This window comes from Mandrillus leucophaeus, unplaced genomic scaffold, assembly GCF_000951045.1.
Source record: "Mandrillus leucophaeus isolate KB7577 unplaced genomic scaffold, Mleu.le_1.0 Scaffold216, whole genome shotgun sequence".
In the NCBI taxonomy this organism is placed as follows: domain Eukaryota; kingdom Metazoa; phylum Chordata; class Mammalia; order Primates; family Cercopithecidae; genus Mandrillus; species Mandrillus leucophaeus.
This window is the reverse complement of record NW_012102210.1, coordinates 515,044-535,432: the sequence shown is the minus strand read 5'-3', so window position 1 is coordinate 535,432 and position 20,389 is coordinate 515,044. Positions and strand designations below refer to the sequence as shown.

The 20,389-nt window shown below is 39.0% G+C and overlaps 1 protein-coding gene across 2 annotated transcripts in view; it reads left to right on the top strand.

The window, feature by feature from the left end:
* Positions 1 to 20,389, top strand: part of PAIP2B (poly(A) binding protein interacting protein 2B) — a 37,336-nt gene that overhangs the window by 8,455 nt on the left and 8,492 nt on the right. For both annotated transcript variants that reach the window (XM_011980645.1, XM_011980644.1), the window contains exon 2: positions 16,949 to 17,097. In XM_011980645.1, the coding sequence (XP_011836035.1) occupies positions 16,960 to 17,097 (138 nt within the window). In that variant the 5' untranslated portion in view covers positions 16,949 to 16,959. The remainder of the gene's footprint in view (positions 1 to 16,948; positions 17,098 to 20,389) is intronic.

Here is a 20,389-nt window from a genome sequence, read left to right as displayed (position 1 = left end):
AAAAAAAAAAAAGGTAGCTGGGCATGGTGGCAAACGCCTGTAGTCCCAGCTACAGGAGGCAGGAGAATGGTGTGAACCCGGGAGGCGCAGCTTGCAGTGAGCTGAGATCGCGCCATTGCACTCGACAGAGTAAGATGCTGTCTCAAAAAAAAAAGAAAAGAAAAAAAAGAAAAACCTTCAATTCTGCCACTCAAAACATTCTGGTTTGCTGCTTTTTATACTTTTTTATGCATACAAACATTTTTAAAAGTAGAATCATGAAATACAGTCTTTTGTCACTTACTATATTTTGGGCATGTTTCTGTGGCAGTAAATATATCCTGGCATCATCAATAGCTGGCTGTATATTAAGTGAATCATTGCCACTCCAGAGGTGAATTTCCTTATATATACATTTTAATGGACTCAGCAAGCATTTTTGGACTGAATTCATAGAAGTAGAATTTCTGGAGGAAAATAACAAAAAAAGAGTTTTAGGGTTTTTAATAGAAATTTTCAAATTATCCTTGCAGGAAAATGGGTTCAGTACATACTCCCACCAACAGTGACGGAGTTCCAGTTTCCCCCTTCCATTTGTCATCTTTGCTCATCTTTAGGCAGAAAGTCTCATTGTTTTAATTACATTTTCTTTAATTTCTAGTGCTTTTGAGTCTTTTTTATATGCTTATTGGCCATTTTTATTCTTGTAGGAAGTGCCTGTTTCTGCATTGCCTATTTTCTGTTGGAAAGTATTTGTTTTTTTCTGAGTAATTTTATAAAATTATAAAATAATTTTATCTCTTCTATCATTTTTCTTTTTCTGAGTAATTTTAAAGATTTCTTTATAGGCTAAGGATACAAACCTTTTATCTGTCATTGAAGTTACCAAAACTGTCTCCCAGTAAGTTATTTGTCGTTTTGCTTTATTTTTTCTTTCTTTTTTGCTAGCCAAGCTCCAAAGTCACATTTCACTTTATTTTTATTGGGCTGAATGAAAGCATTTTAACTTAGTGATTTTAGTGTAAACAGGAGTAGAGCAGAATGTAATTACCTAGGTCTCGGTCTGTCACCCAGGCTGGAGTGCAGTGGCATGATCTTAGCTCCTGCAGCCTCAAACTCGTGGGCTCAAGTGATTTTCTCGCCTCAGCCTCCCAGATAGCTAGGACTACAGGTATATGCCACCACGCCCAGCAGATTTGAAAAATTTTTTGTAGAGATATGAATTTGCTATGCTGCCCAGGCTGGTCCTGAATTCCTGACTTCAAGTAATCCTCCCCCCTTGGCTTGCCAAAGTGCTGGGATTGTAGGCATGAGCTACTGCTCCCAGCCCAGAGCTTATTTTTGTTTGCTAGTGGTGTTCTTGGTATCTTTTCATATTTGAGGCTTTGTTGCTAGTGCGAGGTATTACCTTTACCATCTGAGGTTTAAGGACTTTTGTTTTTAATACTGAATACGGAACCATTTAGTTCTGCATCTTTGCAGGTAACACAGTGTGCCTACCAGGACTCTGTTTCATATCCATTGAAAGCAAGAAGCAATACAGTAAAACTTTGCCTGGCTAGAGGCTTTGAAAGAATGGAGTATTCTGGTTTAATTCTGTTAACTTGAAAGTTATGAAGGTGAAAAAAATTCAAAACTTTAATTTCCTGTAGAATGCAATTCAAAAGTATAGACTGGGCATGGTGGCTCACACCTGTAACCCCAGCACTTTGGGAGGCCCAGGTGGGCAGATCACCTGAGGTCAGGAGTTTGAGACCAGCCTGACCAACATGGTGAAATGGTGAAACCCTGTCTCTACTAAAAATAGAAAAGTTAGCTGGGCATGGTGGTGGACTCCTGTAATCCCAGCTACTCAGGAGGCTGAGGCAGGAGAATCACTTGAACCGGGGAGGCAGAGTTTTCAGTGAGCCAAGATCGTGCCACTGCACTCCAGCCTAGACAACAGTGAGACTCCGTCTCAAAAAAAATTAAAATATGTATATATAGCCAATAATTCCACTTTTCTTCTCTTAGTAAGTTTGAACATTCAGATCTACTTGGCATTTTATTATAGAACTCCTAGTGTTCCTGAGACTTACATTGTGAAGATCCTTTTCTAAAACTTTAGATGTAAGAGGATGTAAGTGGTATTGTATGAGATCAGGCTGAATGAGAATTGACACGTGTAAATATACTTTTTAGACTAAGTCTCCGATTGCCATTTGTTCTTATTTAACTCATAAAAATAAAACACATTGGATGGAGGGTGAGAGTAGAAAGGAGATAAATGTCTTTTAATTGGATGTCGTTATTTCATATCAAGATAGAATATACAGTATCCCTGGCTTTGGGCCTACAGAAAGAAACGCATTTTTCTAAGTGCTATATGCCAGAGGTTCTTGAACACCTGGAGGGCTTATTGCAACACAGATTGCTGGACCCTATTCCAGAGTTTCTGATTCATCAGGTCTGGAGTGGGGCCTGAGAATTCGCATTTATAACAAGTTCTCAGGTGATTCTGATGCTGCTGGTCCAGAGACTACATTTTTGAGAACCACTCTTATATACTAAATATTGTAGAACTCTAGAAGAAAGCTGTTTGGTCTGGGATGAGAAACACACAGGTTATGGAGCAAATCATGACAGATTCAACCCTTGATCCCAGCCTAGTGTGGAGTTCAGGTTACAAGCAATACACAGTGACATAACACAATTCTTGTTTTTTTATGATTGGAAGTCATAGCCAAGTATCTAGTGAGAAACTCCGTTTCATTTGCAAGGCTTAGAGAGGCCAGGAGATTCTAGTCAAATAGGATTTAGTGATTAACCCCATGAGAGTACGAGTTATTTATGTCCTTTTTCTCTCCCCCATCACTTAGCATTTAGCCTTACTTTAGAAGGGCCTTGTATTTTTTAAAACTGGTAAAGAGCTTTGAGTACTTATTAAATTGAAACTTTTGTGTGTTTTTAAAGATATTAGACATGTTTCTTAAGATTATTTTAAACAGTAATGTAGGAGAATAAGAGAAACTTTTTCCAAAAAAGAGAAATCATTGTGATTATTTTATCTTATTGGAATGTTGGATAATATAGTCTGCTTCATTAATCATCAAGCATGCTATGGGTTTTCCATTTTTATAGGATTTGTACCTCAACTGAGGTAATACTGGTAATTCTTGTACTCCGTTTGAAGATGAAAAATCAAGGCCAAAATCAAAGACCTGGCATAGAAGCTGGGTAATGAAGACAGCTTCGAAGGAACACATAGATACACACACACATAGATACACATATATATAAAGTACACAATCATATATTTTTTAAAGTTTTATTATTATTGTCAGCACAGAGATATCTGTGCTGAACTTAGGCATCATATGTAGAATCTGTAGAATCTTTGGGTTGAAGAGAAAAGAAACTCTGGAAGCCACACCTTTTCATAGAGAAGTTTTGCTTTAACAAGTTTTTCTTGCTTGTCAACACTAATTTCTATCATTCCACGGCTAATAGCCTCAGTTGACCAGCTGGTTCAGCCTAGACTGTTTGAAGGAATAACTAGTATTACAAACAGTGGGTTAGGAAGATTCCCTACTTGGAAACATTCCTGTTTTTCTCCCCTTACCCCTCAGAGAAGAGTTTGAGTGAAGAAGGGTAGAACTAGAACCCACAGATTAAACTGGTGGCTCTGAAGCTTGGCTGCACATCAAAAACAACCCAGACTGTTTTCTAGAAAACCATACAGATTTTGCGCCCCACCTTCAGACCATCTGAATTGTGATCTCCTAGGATGGAACCTGTTTGGGAGGTGGGCGGTCTGCATTTTTTTTTGAGACGAAGTCTCGCTCTGTCACCCAGGCTGGAGTATGGTGGCACGATCTTGGTTGGGTTGCATTTTTTAATAACTTTCCCAGGTAATTTTATGTAGGCTCCTGGACTGTATGCCTCAGATCAGATCAGTGCTAGACCCAGGTGAATTTTCACCAACTTATTGTGAAATAAGAAATATAAGGACCACATAGTATTTTTCGTAACATCAAATTTATTCAGTTTAAAGAATTGTCCTTTGCATTGAATTAAGGCCTTCTTGGGTTTTTTTGGTGCTAAAATATCCTTTTATAGAATGATGTTGATAAGGATGTTTTTACCATCTTTGTATGGTTTTTAATTGGAATCCTATATTGTCCTCAATATTTTTTAAAATCTGTTGGTTTATGAAATCCTAAACACTGAGTGCCTCTGATCTAATCATCCTTGGAAATTGTTTTTTAAATTCTTTGGAATACAGGTCCATAGAGGGTCCAAAGCCCTTGGAACTAGACAACTCTCAGAATTCAGAATTTTTCAGATTTAGGAAGATGCTTTCTCTGTGTTACGAATGCCTCAGTGTGTCTGGTGCAACATCCTTAGTCACATACATTAATATTTCTGAGCAAAACAGGAGTATTCACACGAAGTGGGTAGATAAAGGCTGTATATAGCTTCATATCAGTTCAGACCAAATTTTACTGTCCTGTAAGTTTTGACATAAAGCATATGAAAAATTCATGGTTTTTAGAGCTGTTTAGATATTGGAATTGTGCATAATGGGTTGTAGACCTATTTGGAGGATTGCTTTCTCGTCCTAAAAGTATTAGCAAGCTTCAAATTAAATGGAGCTTCATATGTTCATGGTAGGGAATGTAATTTATTTTTATTTAAATAAGCTACCATGTGCTGTGATTGGTTTGTGTTTTCCTTCCGAAGACCTCAGTACTTTTGTTGAATAACATTTTTCTTCAGCATGGTTCCCCGAACCCCATTTGTAATATTTGAGATCAAATCAGAGTTTTCTATTATAGCCTTTCTGAACCTAAAGTGGGAAGTGTGAGAGCATGGGGTAGTCACTACATGGGAGTGGTTAAGAACATGGGCTTTGGGACCAGAAAGACCTAAGCTTAAGCACCAATTCTAGTACTACTAGGTTATACTTTAGGCAAGGTGTTTAATGAATCTCTGGTGGCTCATGCCTGTAATCCTAGCTACTTGAGAGGATGAGGCAGGGGGATCACTTGAGCCTAGAAGTTCAAGTCCAGTCTGGACATCACAGTGAGACCCCTGTCTCTAAAAAAAGAAATTTTAAATAAATAAATGAAAGGCGGAGTATTTATATGAAAAAAACTGGGAGACTAATAGTCCCTGCCTCATGGGATTGTTACGAAGATTAAAAGAGAGACTGTTACTGAAGTACTTAGAAGAGCTGTTATTTTATTGCCATCCTTTCCACCTTGTATTTGAATAGATTACCATACTTGTTTTTTCTGTGTAACTTAATTGTCCAGTGGGATTCTCATTCCCTTAGAGGCCTGGAGAAACTTGTCTTAAATGCTTTCCCAATTCATAAATTGGGACAAATTCCCAATTCATACTAAGTCTTGCCATTGCAATTTAGACATAAAATCTGCCTCTTGAGTGATTTCCACACCAAAAAATCCACAAACTCCTAAATTTTATATGGGCCTAATAGTCTTACTGAAAATTGGAAGTCTTAAGGTATAGTCCATTTTACACAGTGTGAGGCCTTTCATACTCTGAAATGTACGACTCTTGACTTTTTCTTTTTCACTCTGTCCAGCACTGTGCCCTCATTAGCCAGATAAATGTTCCCCTTTCTCCCAGGAAATGTTCTGACCTTACCCTGGTTCCTCAAGGACCCTCTTTCTCCCCCAGATTAACTTTCAAAGAGCTTTTCCAACCCAAAATGACACCCTTCCTGAAAAGATTTCCAGTGGATACTGTTTTCACTACCTCATTACAGATGTGTTATGCTGCTTGGCTCCCCTCTCTCCACTTTGCTATGGCAAACATTTTTTTCCAGAAATATATCAAATAAAATGAACATGTGATCCCTTTTTGTGATTTTTGTTGGGATTCACTGTATGGATTTCTTCTAGTTTAGATAATTCCACTGTGGCAAGCTTTTATTCTTAGCATATAGCACATGAAGAGAATGTTATAGTCTCTTGGTGTTATTAATGCTAAAATAGTAAACAAGAACACAAAATTTTCTAGATTAGAAGTGTTCCCCCCGCCCCCGCCCGGCCAGGCACAGTGGCTCACATCTGTAATCTGGCACTTTGGGAGGCTGAGGCAGGAGGATTGCTTGAAGCCAGGAGTTTGAGACCAGCCTGGGCAACATAGCAAGACCCCTTCTCTTAAAAAAAAAATTAGGCATGCCTGGTGGTGCACACCTGTAGTCTTAGCTACTTGGGAGGCTGAGGCAGGAGGATTGCCTGAGACTGGGAGTTCAGTGCTGCAGTGAGCCATTATTGCACCACTGCACTCCAGCCTGGTCTACAGAGTGAGACCCTGTCTCTATAAAAATTAAAAAATAGTCTGGGCATAGTGGTTCATGCCTGTTATACCAGCACTTTGGGAGGCTGAGGCAGGAGGATCACTTGAGTCCAGGAGTTTAAGACCAGCCTGGGCAACATAGATGCCATCTCTACTAAAAAATATATAAATAAGTGTTTTTTAATCCCTCTTGAGTAACTTGATTTGTCAAAAACAGATTCCAGAGTAGTGCTGTCACTGACTGTGGGGAATAACTGTTCATACTCAACGAAGAGTCCTCACTCACAGATCCTAACCCCTAAGGGCATGGGCTTCCTGCCTAGGAAATGAGATTTAGAATACAGCATTCTAAAAATGACAGTTAATCAACAGATTATTTATTAAGGACCTGGTGGGTGCACAGAGGCATGCTAGAAGCTATAAAGGACTTGATTCTTGCCCTCAAGAAACTTCCAAGATTATAGACTAGTCCCAAAACAAATAATGAGTGATACTCTCTCAAATATACAAGTAATCAAATGTGAGAGGGAGGTGAAAATGGGGAAGACCTTAGGCTCGGAGATTGTATTCAGGCTTTTATAGTGGCATTTTTTGATATAATTATGCATTTAAAAAATTGTCATCATATCAGTCTGAAATGTATAGAGACACTTGTTGGTGAGAAAAGCTTTTTATATATAATAATTTACCCATAGGGATGTTTTTGATTAACGTTATCTGTTAAAGACTTCACAATATTTCCCCCATTAATAGTCTGTGTCTTTTTGGAGCTGATCTGGAGAAGTCGAGGACCACATGCTAATTGCTGTTTGATGTTATTCTGGGAGGACAGTTGATTGGCTTTGGGGCGAGGAGTTGGAACTTGAGGACTAGAAGGCTCTGAGTCTAGAAATCTTGCCACTGACTTTTGGCAAGTCTTTTGATTCTACCTTTGAAACTGCCTTTAAATGCCTTGTGGAGTACATTTTATGACTGTTCTGTACATATCCAGTAGAATGATAGTGATATCACAGAACATCCTTGGGGCATTGTTTCTAAAAGTTTGGGATTGTTAATAGTTACCAGATTAAAAATGTATGTAATATGTGTAATAAAGGTAACAATACATAAATTTGGAAAATGCTTGGTAAATTAAACAGGACTTTTCAGAACAATGAATTTACACATGGCCATGTTTTTTTTTTTTTTTTTCAAAGAACATTCACAAGACTGTAGTTTGTAGAACACTAGTTTGGGAACTGTTGGTGTAGGAATTAGGGTAATTAGGATTTGGACTATTCCAGGTAGAGGTTGTCACTATATTTGAAGAATTGTTTTTAAGCCTTTAGTCTTTCTATATATCAGAATTACCTATAACAAATTAACAAGCAGAAATGCAAAAATTGGACCTTGGCTCAGGCCTAACAAGTCAGAATATCTGCAAAGTATGGATGTGGAAAAACTTCCAGGCGATTCTGTATACTCCTAAGACTGAAAACCGCTCAATTAGAATAGACCTTCTTGCCACTTGCTAAATGCAGTCTTTTTTTGGAGACAAGTCTTGCTCTTGTCCCCCAAGCTAGAGTGCGAAGGCGCAATCTCAGCTCGCTGAAACCTCCGCCTCCTGGGTTCAAGTGATTATCCTGCCTCCCCCCACCCCCCACCTCCCCAAGTAGCTGGGATTACAGCCACCTGCCACCACGCCCGGCTAATTTTTGTATTTTTAGTAGAGACGGGGTTTCACCATGCTGGCCAGGCTGATCTAGAACCCCTGACCGCAGGTGATACACCCACCTCGGCCTCCCAAAGTGCTGCGATTACAGGCATGAGCCACCACGCCTGGCCAGCTAAATGCATTCTTAATCCTATTTGAGTATGCTTCTGTTTTTTTTTCTTGACTCTGGTCCAGGGACTAGACTGTTGCTGTAATTAAGTTCAGTTTTATTATTCTTCCCAGAGTATCTGTATCCCAGTTTTCAGATTCCATTTCATCAGTGGGGCAAACTTATAGGTCAGTATAGGACAAGTTTTAAACATTAATGAAAAAGAGACTGTATTGTATTTATACTGCTTTCTCATCTGGCAGCCTTGAGTTTAATTTAGAAAATGCCTCTATTTGTAATTTACCTTTGTTTTGATATAATTTACAAATGTAGAGATCACGTAAGTGATTTTCCTCTTTTTCCTGACTTCCTTGTCAACTAAAACGTTTTTGAAAACTTCTTGTTAACTTGTAATTGCAGGTAAGTTCCATTTTCTGTTTGCTTAAGCTCACTGACGTCATATTTGCAAGCACTGTTCTTGCATCAAATGGAAGATAACCAATGGAACATTTGTGCATTGAGGTCAATATAGGAAAGCTTAGCAGAATGACTACTTATTTGTTTTCTGTTAACGTCCATGCAGCTTCTCTGGAAATAAATGAAATGGAAGTACATGGGACAAAATCATTCTAATTCAAGATTTAACTGGAACCTTTTTTTTCTTTTTATTATTATTATTATTATTATTATTATTATACTTTAAGTTCTAGGGTACATGTGCGCAACGTGCAGGTTTGTTACATGTGTATACATGTGCCATGTTGGTGTGCTACAGCCATTAACTCATCATTTACATTAGGTATATCTCTTAATGCTATCCCTTCCGCCTCCCCCGACCCCACGACAGGCCCCAGTGTGTGATGTTCCCCTTCCTGTGTCCAAGTGTTCTCATTGTTCAATTCCCACCTATGAGTGAGAACATGCAGTGTTTGGTTTTCTGTTCTTGTGATAGTTTGCTGAGAATGATGGTTTCCAGCTGCATCCATGTCCCTACAAAGGACATGAACTCATCCTTTTTTATGGAAAGCTTGTATTTCCATAAAATGCATTGTATTCCATGGTGTTTATGTGCCACATTTTCTTAATCCAGTCTGTCATTGATGGACATTTGGGTTGGTTACCTGGAACCTTTTAAAAAAAATTCTATATACATGTCATATGTCTCCTCACCCCACCAAAAACTGAACTACTCCCCCTTTCTCTTTTTTTTCCTTGATTCTTCACCAAATAATGGAGAAAATCTGATGGGTTTATTTACTTAGTAAAAGAAAATCTTGTAAAACAAGGAGACAGAGAAATTATTTTAGTGCAAAGTATGACATGCTATATAAAAATATGTTCTGGCTGGGTGTGGTGGCTCACGCCTGTAATCCCAGCACTTTGGGAGGCTGAAGTGGGCAGATCACGAGGTCAGGAGATCAAGACCATCCTGGCTAACACAGTGAAACCCTGTCTGTACTAAAAATACAAAAAATGAGCTGGGCGTGGTGACTCGCGCCTGTAGTCCCAGCTACTCAGGAGGCTGAGGCAGGAGAATTGCTTGAACCAAGGAGGTGGAGGTTGCAGTGAGCCAAGATCGCGCCACTGCACTCCAGCCTGGGGTGACAGGGTGAGACTCCATCTCAAAAAAAAAAAAAAGTTCTATGTGGTTTTAAAAGGCTTTATAAAATTATTTCTTGTATTGCTTATGTAGCTTTAAAATGTTTATTTGTGTTTGTGTATGTGTGTGACCCTGTGAAAAATTAGAAGAATAAACAAAAAGTTAGAAAGTTGGAGTTTGATGCATTAATCCAGCAGCTGTCTGGGCAGACCAACTTAAACTTGGGGGATATAAGCATTCCTGCCACCAGGGAAGTGAAATTTCCTACCGTGGAGTAAGGATGTTTCATGTGGCTTTGTAATGGATAAAATCTTTCTCCTGATGCTCTTCCCACTGCTCTGATTTCGTGCTCACCATGCAACCACCTTTTACTAATTAAGCATCCCAGGCATTTGGATTTTGAATGGTGGGAATGTATTAGCTATTCAAAAATAAACAAATATTCCCTTCTGCCTTCCCAGGACCTACACTATCAACTGTACCTTCTCCCTCCTGTATGTGTAACCTGTCCCTCTCCACTAGACCCTTTCTATGAACATTTAAACATGAACTAGACTTTCTAATCTTTAAAGATGTCATTTCCATGGACTTCATACCCCTCCAGTTTCTGTCCATCCCTGCCTCTTCCCTTGGCAGCTGGACTCTGAGTTATCTCATACTTGGTATCACCTACGATTCATCCTACCTCCATTTGGCTTTCATTCTCATTTTTCTCCATGGAAACTGCTCTCGTTAAGGTCATCAGAGACTCCATGGTCCTGAATTCTATGGACACTTCTCAGTCTTCCTCCTACTTGACCTTTCAGCAGCCTTCTGTATTCCTACTTTACTGGAATTGGATTCATTCCCTGTGGCTGCTGTAACAAATTACCACAAACTGGTGTCTTAAAACATTTATTCTCTCATAGTTCTGGAGGCCAGAAGTACAAAGTCAAGGCATCAGGAGGGCCACTTTCCCTCTGGAGGCTCTAGGGGATAATTTGTTCTTTGCCTTTTCCAAATTCTGATGACTGCGGGCATTCCTTGATTTGTGGCAACACCACTCCAATCTCTGCCTCCATGGTCACATTGCCTCCTCCTCTTCTGTGTGTGTATTAAATCTCCCTCTGCTTTTCTCTTATATACCTATCGTTGAATTGAGGGCCCACCTGAATAATTCAGAATGATCTCCTTATCTTAAGGTCCTTAATTATATATACAAACACCCTTTTTTCCAAATAAGGTAGGCTTCACAGATTCCATGGATTAGGACATGGACATATATATTTTGGGGGGCTACCATTTAATCCATCTGTGATGGACATCTGTGATGTCACACTCTTCTGATTGTCTTCTCAACGCTTCTTCTCAGTTTCCTTTTCATGTTGCCTTCCTTCTCTACTTTTGTGTGTGTGTGTGTTTGTGTGTGTGTGTGTAACAGAGTCTCGCTCTGTCACCCAATCTGGAGTGCAATGGCGCGATCGCAGCTCACTACAACCTCCATCTCCCAGGTCTAAGCGATTCTCCTACCTCAGCCTCCGAGTAGCTGGGATTACTGACATGCACCACCACACTCAGCTAATTTTTGTCTTTTTAGTAGAGATGGGGTTTCACCATGTTGGCCAGACTGGTCTCTAACTCCTGACCTCAAGTGATACACCTCCTTTGGCCTCCCAACGTGTTGGGATTACAGGCGTGAGACACAGCGCCCGGCTTCTACCTGACTTTTTAAAATGTTCACACACATCAGTGCTGGGTCATGGACCCTCTTCTCATCTCACTTTGCATTTTCTCCATAGGCAGTATCCTCTATTCCTATGACTTCAGTTGCCATTTATATAAACGACTACTCTAACTTTCTATATTTAGGCAGACTTCTCCTATTCTTGGTGCATACAGCCAACCTACTTAACGTCACCATTTGAGTGTTTCAGAAGCATTGCAAATTTAACATGTCCAAAATAGAACTCATCACCTTTTTTACCCCCACGCCCCTATCACCACCCAAGAAAAGTTTGCCCTTCCCACAGAGTTCCTTAGCTCAGTGAATGACATTACCATCCACCCAGTTGCTTGTGCCAAAATTATCCTTGATATTTCCCTCACTCTGACTCCCCACATCTAGTTCATCACCAGAAACCTCCTAAAATAGTTTTGGAGTCTACCTCCTTTCTTCTCACTGCCATCATCTTAGTTCAAGCAGCTACCCTTTTTTCATCTGGATTGGAGCAATAGCTTCCTTACCAGTCTCTCATTATTTAATCTGTCTCTCCAATCCATTTTCCACACGGCAGCCTGAGTGATCTCAAAATATGTCGAATCATGCTACAATGCATTATAAGGAATTTGAGAACTCCTTATAATGGCTTCTATTATGTAGGATGAAATCCAAAATCCTTCATGTGGTCTCTTAAGGTCCTAAATGATCTGATCTGGCCCCACCTGCCTCTCCAACCTCATCTCTCTTCCTTGTCATTCTCCGGCTATATACATACCTACCTTCTTGTAGTTCCCAAAAGTTCCCTCCTGCCTTTGATTCATTGTACATCCTTTTCTCTCTCATCCCTATTGCTAGTAAACTTACATTCTTTAGGTGTTGATGAAAATGTTTCTTGCTCAGGGAAACCTTTCTGAACCATCCCCCTCTCCTGGACTAGATTGGGCCCCCTATTGTTTTCTAATAGTCCCTTTTATAGCATGGATCATAATTATTTTTAACTATTTTCTTGTCTCTCTCCTGGGAGAATATAAATATCACCAGGTCAAGGGCTGTGTACCCTATCAAAGCAAGAGTCAAGCACAATGCCTCAGCACTGAGGGTCAGTAGGCACTCGGATATTAATGAGTGAGTAGATTTATGATCTTAGTTGTTAAGATGTAGCTGAGAGAAAGCAAAACCTGAATCCAGTGGCAGAATATTTGAAATAAAATTTAAAGCTGTCATCCACAATATTTACTTTTTAAAATGGTATTAACCAGACTGAAGGAAGTAATGAAACTGTAGGAAACAAAATAGGAGGGACTAGTTTTTACTTCAGTTGTTCAGTAGACTTTTTCCAGGTAATTCAGTCAAAAGTCCTAAGTAATCTTAGCAAACTGTTATCATAGGCACATTGCAGGTTTGTAACTTCTGAAAAATATTATTTAAGTTCAAAGAATAGCTAGTTTTTGGTGTGAGCATGTTGGATCTGAAAGTTGTGGGTGTTTTAAGTGTTAAACTGATGAAGCATGTATCCTTGAAATATCCTAGATACATTAAAAGTCCTCGAGTTCTTTCTGACTTGGAACAGAAATCCCTATTTCAAGCCACATATTTTAGACACAAATATGTCTTGACCCTTGACCATGATAGTGCCAACTCAAATGCTTGGCAGGCCTTAGCACCCTTGTATTGACTATTAACAGGGTTGCGAGCTTTCCCATTTTCAGCTAAAGTGACAACTGTTATTTCTTATTTTCAGCATGTTTGACTGTGTATAAGAGGGCAAGTGGGGTGAAGGGGAAATAAGTTTCAAATTGTTCTTAGATTTCAAGATGCAGTGTAGTCACAGACCAGACACAAACTCCTTTATCTACTGTTGAGGTCTAAATCTTAAAGAACTGCTTCTCAAGCAGTGACCTATTTCAAATTGCACATTTGTCTTCTTGATAGATAAAAAGATGTTGTAACATAGTGGTTTGTGTGGCAGAGTTAATTGCCAGTGTTTATTGACTACCTGTATAAGCTATTGTTAGGTGACAACTTACCCCAGAGCTTAGCAGGTTAAAACAACAAATATTTATTATTTCATAATTTCTGTGCATCAGGAATCTGGGAATAGTTTGGCAGAGTGCCTGTGCTTGAGACTCTTACAAAGTTGCAATCAAGCTGTCATCTGGGGCTGCTATCTCATCTGAAGGCTTGACTGGGAGGAAAATGCACTTCTAAGCTCACTTACATGGTGGTTCATTTCCTTGTACCATGAGCCTCTCTGTAATGTAACTCACAACGTGGCAACCATTCAGCCTCTTAACCCGATTTATGTAACCAAGCATTCCTCCCATCTCTGGAAGCTTTGGGCATATTTTATTTGTCCTCACTACACTAGACTTTCATCCTTGATGTGGATGAGGATCAAGTGAAATAATGAATGTGAAATGGTGAAATTGAATGGCTAGAGAAACACAGTGCTCAAGCATGAACAGTGACCTGGGAAAGAGCTGGAAACAGAAAGAAAATGTTGCATGAAACTGGGAGCAGGAACTTCAGGGAAGTTGTGATGATCCTGTCTTCCCTCGTGTCTTCCCCAAGTTGGAAACATCCAAATGTCTTCCCTAGGAGTTACCAATCTCCAGCAAAAATCTCCCTATTGCCACCTAGCTACTAAAGCCAGGGCACATTAAGCAGCAGTTCACTCACACCCAGCAGGCCCACAAAACAATATTGTTCTTGAACTATGTGCCTTGAAGTGTGGGTATGAAAGTGCTTTATTAATTTTTAAACAGTATAAAAATTAAGTTGTTGGAATGCTGCTGTTTGGAAACACCAAACTTTCTAATTGTTTGGAAAACACAGGTTGAATAGTACAAAATACAAATCAACACTGTATAATCTATTATAAGAGAATCACTTGCCTAGTATTGACAATACCATATCAGTGTTTTCAACTTCTGTGAAGTATTTGCATTAAGTTCAGTAACAGTTTTCGTTGAGTTTATGGTAATTCCCCTCTCCCTTTCTCATGAATAAGCACATCCTGGAATTTGCTATCTGTGCTCCACCTTGCTCTTGAATTAGAAGGGTTTTTTTTTTGTTTTGTTTTGTTTTTTTACTTTTTCTTCCTTTGCCTTCCCTTTCCCTTTTTCCTTACAATCATATGCACTCAGGACTTATTTTTGGGCACAGGAAGATATTTTTTTTAAAAAACTGAACTCTGATTTCTGATTCTGTATAGTGATTTTCCATATTGATGGTGAGAAGTCAATGTGCTAGTTGCAAACAACTGCCAAATCTTTGGAAATAATAGTACAGTATATCTTGCTACCTAGCAAGGTTCAGGACCTTTAAGAGTCTCTGTGCTTAGGAATACCCCACTTACATACAGGGCAAATACTGTTGCCCTGGCATTTAGAACAGCCTTGCTTCTATCATTGTTATGCTACAGATGGAAGTGGTAAAAATAAAGAACTGGTTTCTTCCCCTCTATAGCTTATGAAATTATTATTATGAATCTGTATTTGGAATAGACATTGATTTCTTTTGTTTCTATTTAAAATGTGTTAAACAGATATATTTCATACTGGTAGCTTTGTTTAAACCTACAGTGATATAAATGGATTCTATTTTAAATGAATTATTTTAGAACTATGTACCACTGAGTTGTTTTTCCAGCTATTCTTTACTCTTCACAATTTTACCTTGTCTTTTTAGTATATTGCATTTCTAATATCCATAACAGGTTAGGAAATTGCAAAACAAAACAAACAAAAAACAAAAAAAAAAAAAAAAAAACTTTAAAGAGAATGAAGAAAGAATATTTTACGGTATCCAGAAGCAGAAAATAACTTATTCACGAGTGTTGCCAAGATGGAAAGAACCCCTGGGAAGTAATTTGTTAAAACTTAAAGAAGTTCCAAGGAAGGTGGGAGTCAGGGTAGAGATGGAGTCAAGGTTGAAGGGAGATGAGTTAGAGAAGGAAAGTTGCCTAAATACAATTAAGCCTCAGGTATTTATGGAACTCCTAATATTGTGGTGAGTTACAAAATCTATTAAACTCAATCTTGCTTGTCAGGAATTGAGAATCTAATTGGAAGGAGAAAAATTATGCATATGAAACAACAATTAAGTAGTATACTAAGTACAGAAGGGAAGTGGTGAATAAGTAGAGAAGGAAAGTAGTGAATGAAGACTGGAATGATTTTTGAGGAATTGTTAAGATTTAGAAGAATAACAGAAAAAGATATATTCTAAATGACAGCAAAAACATCAAAATGGGTTTAGAAGCCAAAATAAACCATTTTATTTACATACAATTTTACAAAGCTGTAGACAGAAACATATACATGAGCTAGAAAAAAATTAAGGCGAGCAAAAATTGCCACTAAAAAATTAAATATAATGAATAACATATTTAGTTATAAACTTTCATTTAAATTATAAAAAATAAAAATTATAACAAATATAATACATGTTTTTACAAAAGATAAGGAAAAGATATATACCCCAGTAGAAAAATGGGCAAAGTACTTTAGCAGTAAAATTACAGAATAAGAAATATAAATGGCCAGTAAACATATCTTAAGATAATCAGCCTCAGTAAAAATTAAAGAAATGTAAAAAAAAATGCAAGTTTTATCTTATGAGATTGGCAATGGTTTAGAAAATAAAACTAATGATTAATACCCGCTTCCGTTGGGAAACGGGCACTTCCACACTACTGGTGGGAATTTAAATTCTTATAGTAGTGTGGCAATGCCAAGAGCCTTAAAAAAAGAGAACATAACTCTCCAATGTAACAGCTCGATTTCTAGGAGATATCCTAAATAAATAATTAGAAAAGACCTTGATAAAGCAGAACCTTTATAAACAGAAACATTGGAAACACCCCCAAAAGATGGTATGGCTATATTATTAAATAACATAGGAATGAGAAAAAGCAAATAATGGGGCATGTTGTAGCACATGATCCTATTACTATTGAGAATGGATACTTGGGAAATATGTGTGTATGTTTGTATCTACACAAACATATGGGAATTCAGGAAGGTTATATGTACCACATTGTTAATTGTTCTTAACTCTGGATGGCTGGACAACAGGTGACTTTTGTTTTTTCCATTTTGCTTATCAATATGATAAACATTTTTTAATACATTTTAAAGAAAAACAGCTTGAAAATTAGAATAAGGAGTAGGTACTTACGATGTTCATTAAGAATGTATTTTCTCTATCTGTTTAGATGTTAAGGAAGCTGTAATGATCTTCACTAGGTTCCAGGACCTACAGAAATTTGGCATGGGAAGATTCCCACCCCTCCCACCCCTGTCCCACTTGCCTAGAAAGACTAAGTGAGCCTAGGTGTTAATAGACATCTTTTCTTTTAACTTTTAAATAATTGTACATCTGTCTAGTTGTTAACTGTAGAATATGGATGGTTTTATAAGCGTTACAGATTGTTTCTGTTTATAGTTAAAATCTTTGACTTAGAATTTCAGAAGCTTCTGACAGAATCTGCATGTTTTAGATCTACATTTCCTTTATCCTTATATTCATTTTATCTTTTCTTTTGCTCCTCTTTAGGTTCTATCATAATGAATGGATCCAATATGGCAAATACATCACCCAGTGTAAAATCCAAAGAGGACCAGGGGTTAAGTGGGCACGATGAAAAGGAAAACCCATTTGCAGAGTACATGTGGATGGAGAATGAAGAGGATTTCAACAGACAGGTAAAGAAAGAGTGGAAAAGTGGAAGGTTGATGATACATGTAACTCAATAGCTATAATATTTTACTGCCAGTTTGTTACAAAAGAAATGGATACAGTTAGCTTTAGGATAACTTAAAAATTCATTGCGGAGGTCTGGGGGGCCTCATCTGGAATGACCAGGAAACATCTTCATCTGGTAAGAGACCAGAGTGATGGCACCTTGGAGGAAGATATTTGTAGTTTTCTTACCATGTTGATTAAAAGAGAAAACAAATGTCAGACTAATTAGTTGATATCTGAAAATCCTCATGTGAGAGCCCATGTATAACCAAATAGATTTGCATGTACTCCACACCATTATATGCCTTCTAAGTGTAGTTCACGTCACACGGTAACTACTGCAGAGGGTCCCTGCCCTCAGCCTTGTTCTGGCTAGATTTGTTTATGGCATTTCTCTCAGCAACTGTAGACCATTCTAGAATATTCCCATAATTTAAATCAGACAAGACTCTTCTCAATCTTAGAGGACTGACATAAAACGCTTGTACCAAACCATGGTAGCTGAGGTCCTTTATCCTGCCCTGATTCTACCTTTAATCCTAGGAAGCATAGTGGTTCTATAACTCTCTATAGTGATCAATGTGAAATTAATTGCTTGAACAGTAGAGCACTAAAAAACAGAATGGTAGTGAGGTTGTTTTTCTATATACTTTGTAGTTCGTTGCTTTCACTTGCTTATAGGAAATGTGATACTCTGCATTTCATTTTGGAAATAAATGAAGACATAAAAGAAGTTTAAGGCCAGGTATGGTGGCTCACGCCTGTAATCCCAGCACTTTGGGAGGCCAAGGTGGGCAGATCACTTGAAGTCAGGAGTTCAAGACCTGCCTGACCAAAATGGTAAAACCTCGTCTCTACCAAAAATACAAAAATTAGCTGGGCATGGTGGCATCCTTCTATAATCCCAGCTACTTGGGAGGCTGAGACACGAGAATTGTTTAAACTAGTAGGTGGAAGTTGCAGTGAGCCAATCACACCACTGCACTCCAGCCTGGGCTACAGAGCAAGACTCTGTCTCAGAAAAAAAAAAAAAAAAAAAAAAAAAGATTAAAAACTCTCACTGAAGGTAAGTATGTTTTCCATGGGACTTTAGAACAGTCGTGTTTGGCATTTTTGTTGACTTAATGGTTTCACTCTGCCTTTATCCAGCCTCTGAATGAAACATATGTTGTTGAAAACATAAAACAGTTTTAACTAGCTTTGTTAACACTCACTGACATGCTCTTAATCCCAGTGATCAGTATTGCACCAGGACTATTAGAAGCCAGATGTCTGAGCTGTGGGTCAGCTTTGCGCTCCTATATTCAGGAGTTTAGCAAACTCAGAGACAGGGTACAAGGAAAAGTGCTGGAAAGCTAGGGGCTTGCAGAGACACACATACACATTCACACACACACAGACACACACACACACACACACACACACCCCGCACAAAGAGATTGAGGAAAGACAGTTGAGAAGCTTTAAAAATTACAACTTTTTTTTCTGGAGAGCTAGGTAAGCAATGACAGATATATGCATGGCAGCTTCCAATATTGCAGTAAATACCAAGCCCTAAGAAGGGCTGAGCAAATAAACAATTGTTTGCTCAAATTCCCCCAACCCTAATGTTTTACAGGAATACTAGCTTGGCAACATAATTTTGGGTTTTGTCTGTTTGTTTGTTTGTTTGTTTGTTTGTGGAGACGGAGTCTCACTCTGTCACCCAGGCTGGAGTGCAGTGGCTCAGTCTCTGCTCACTGCAACCTCCACAGTCCAGGCTCAAACCATTGTTATGCCTTTGCCTTCTGAGTAGCTGGGACTACAGGCATGTGTCACCATCCCTGGAAAATTTTTGCATTTTTAGTAGAGATGGGGTTTCGCCATGTTGGCCAGGCTGGTCTTAAACTCCTGGCCTCAAGTGATCTGCCTGCCTCAGCCTCCCAAAGTGCTAGGATTACAGGCGTAAGCCACTGCGCCTGGCCTGGCAACATAATTTTGAAACTATTATATGATTTCAGGTCATAGGATTAAATATTTCAGAGAAGCCTTCTTTATCCTTCATTTGGGAGCAGGAGGGTTTAGGAATCTGGGATATAATTGATGTTAGTTATTTCTGAACACCTGTACATTACTCTGTTACACTATGGTGTGCTGTACAGTTTTTACCACTGCCAACCCCCATTCCATTACTAGCATAGTTTACATGGTAATTCAGAAGTGGTTTTGCATACCATGTACCTTGAGTTGGATCTTAAGGAGTAGAAACTGGTTTCTAGCTAGCAACCCTGCTATAATGTCTTCTGACTTTCTAATAAAATATCTAACAAAACATAGAATAAGATGAAAACAACTTACAACCCCCCAAACCAGGAGTGACATTCATTGGTCTTTTTTAAAAGATTTTCACTGACTGTGAGGCTGATGGAAGTGGATTGAAATGTAGTTTTGGTGGGGGGAAAGGATTAAGTCTCAAGAAAAGTAGTGGGACTTTTATTTTAAAGTAACTCGGGAAAGAAGAAGTAAGACTTAACATACTAGTTATAATTGTGAATGGCTTATATACCCCAACACCCACACACATACAGAATTTTTTAAGAAATGGGGTCTTGCTATGTTGCCCAGGCTAGACTTGAACCCCTAGGCACAAGTGGTCCTCTCAGTACAGCCTCTTGATTGGCTGTGACTACAGGCATGTGTCACAGTGCCTGGCTAGAATTTCTTTTTTTTTTTTTTTTTTTTTTTTTTTTTCTGAGAGGGAGTCTCACTCTGTCACCCAGGCTGAAGTGCAGTGGCGCGATCTCAGCTCACTGCAAGCTCCGCCTTCCGGGTTCACGCCATTCTCCTGCCTCAGCCTCCCGAGTAGCTGGGACTACAGGCGCCCACCAACACCCAACACGCCAAGCTAATTTTTTTGTATTTTGAGTAGAGACGGGTTTCACCGTGTTAGCCAGGATGGTCTCGATCTCCTGACCTCATGATCCGCCCGCCTCAGCCTCCCAAAGTGCTAGGATTACAGGTGTGAGCCACCGCACCCAGCCTTCTGGCTAGAATTTCTAAGAGAGAAGATAGGTGGCGGGTGCCTGTAGTCTCAGCTACTTGGGAGGCTGAGGCAGGAGAATGGTGTGAACCCAGGAGGCAGAGCTTGCGGTGAGCTGAGCTCACACCACTGCACTCCAGCCTGGGCGACAGAGTGAGACTCCATCTCAAAAAAAAAAAAAAAAAGATGAGTTGGATTATAGGAGGAATGCTTGAGCCCAGGAGGTTGAGGCT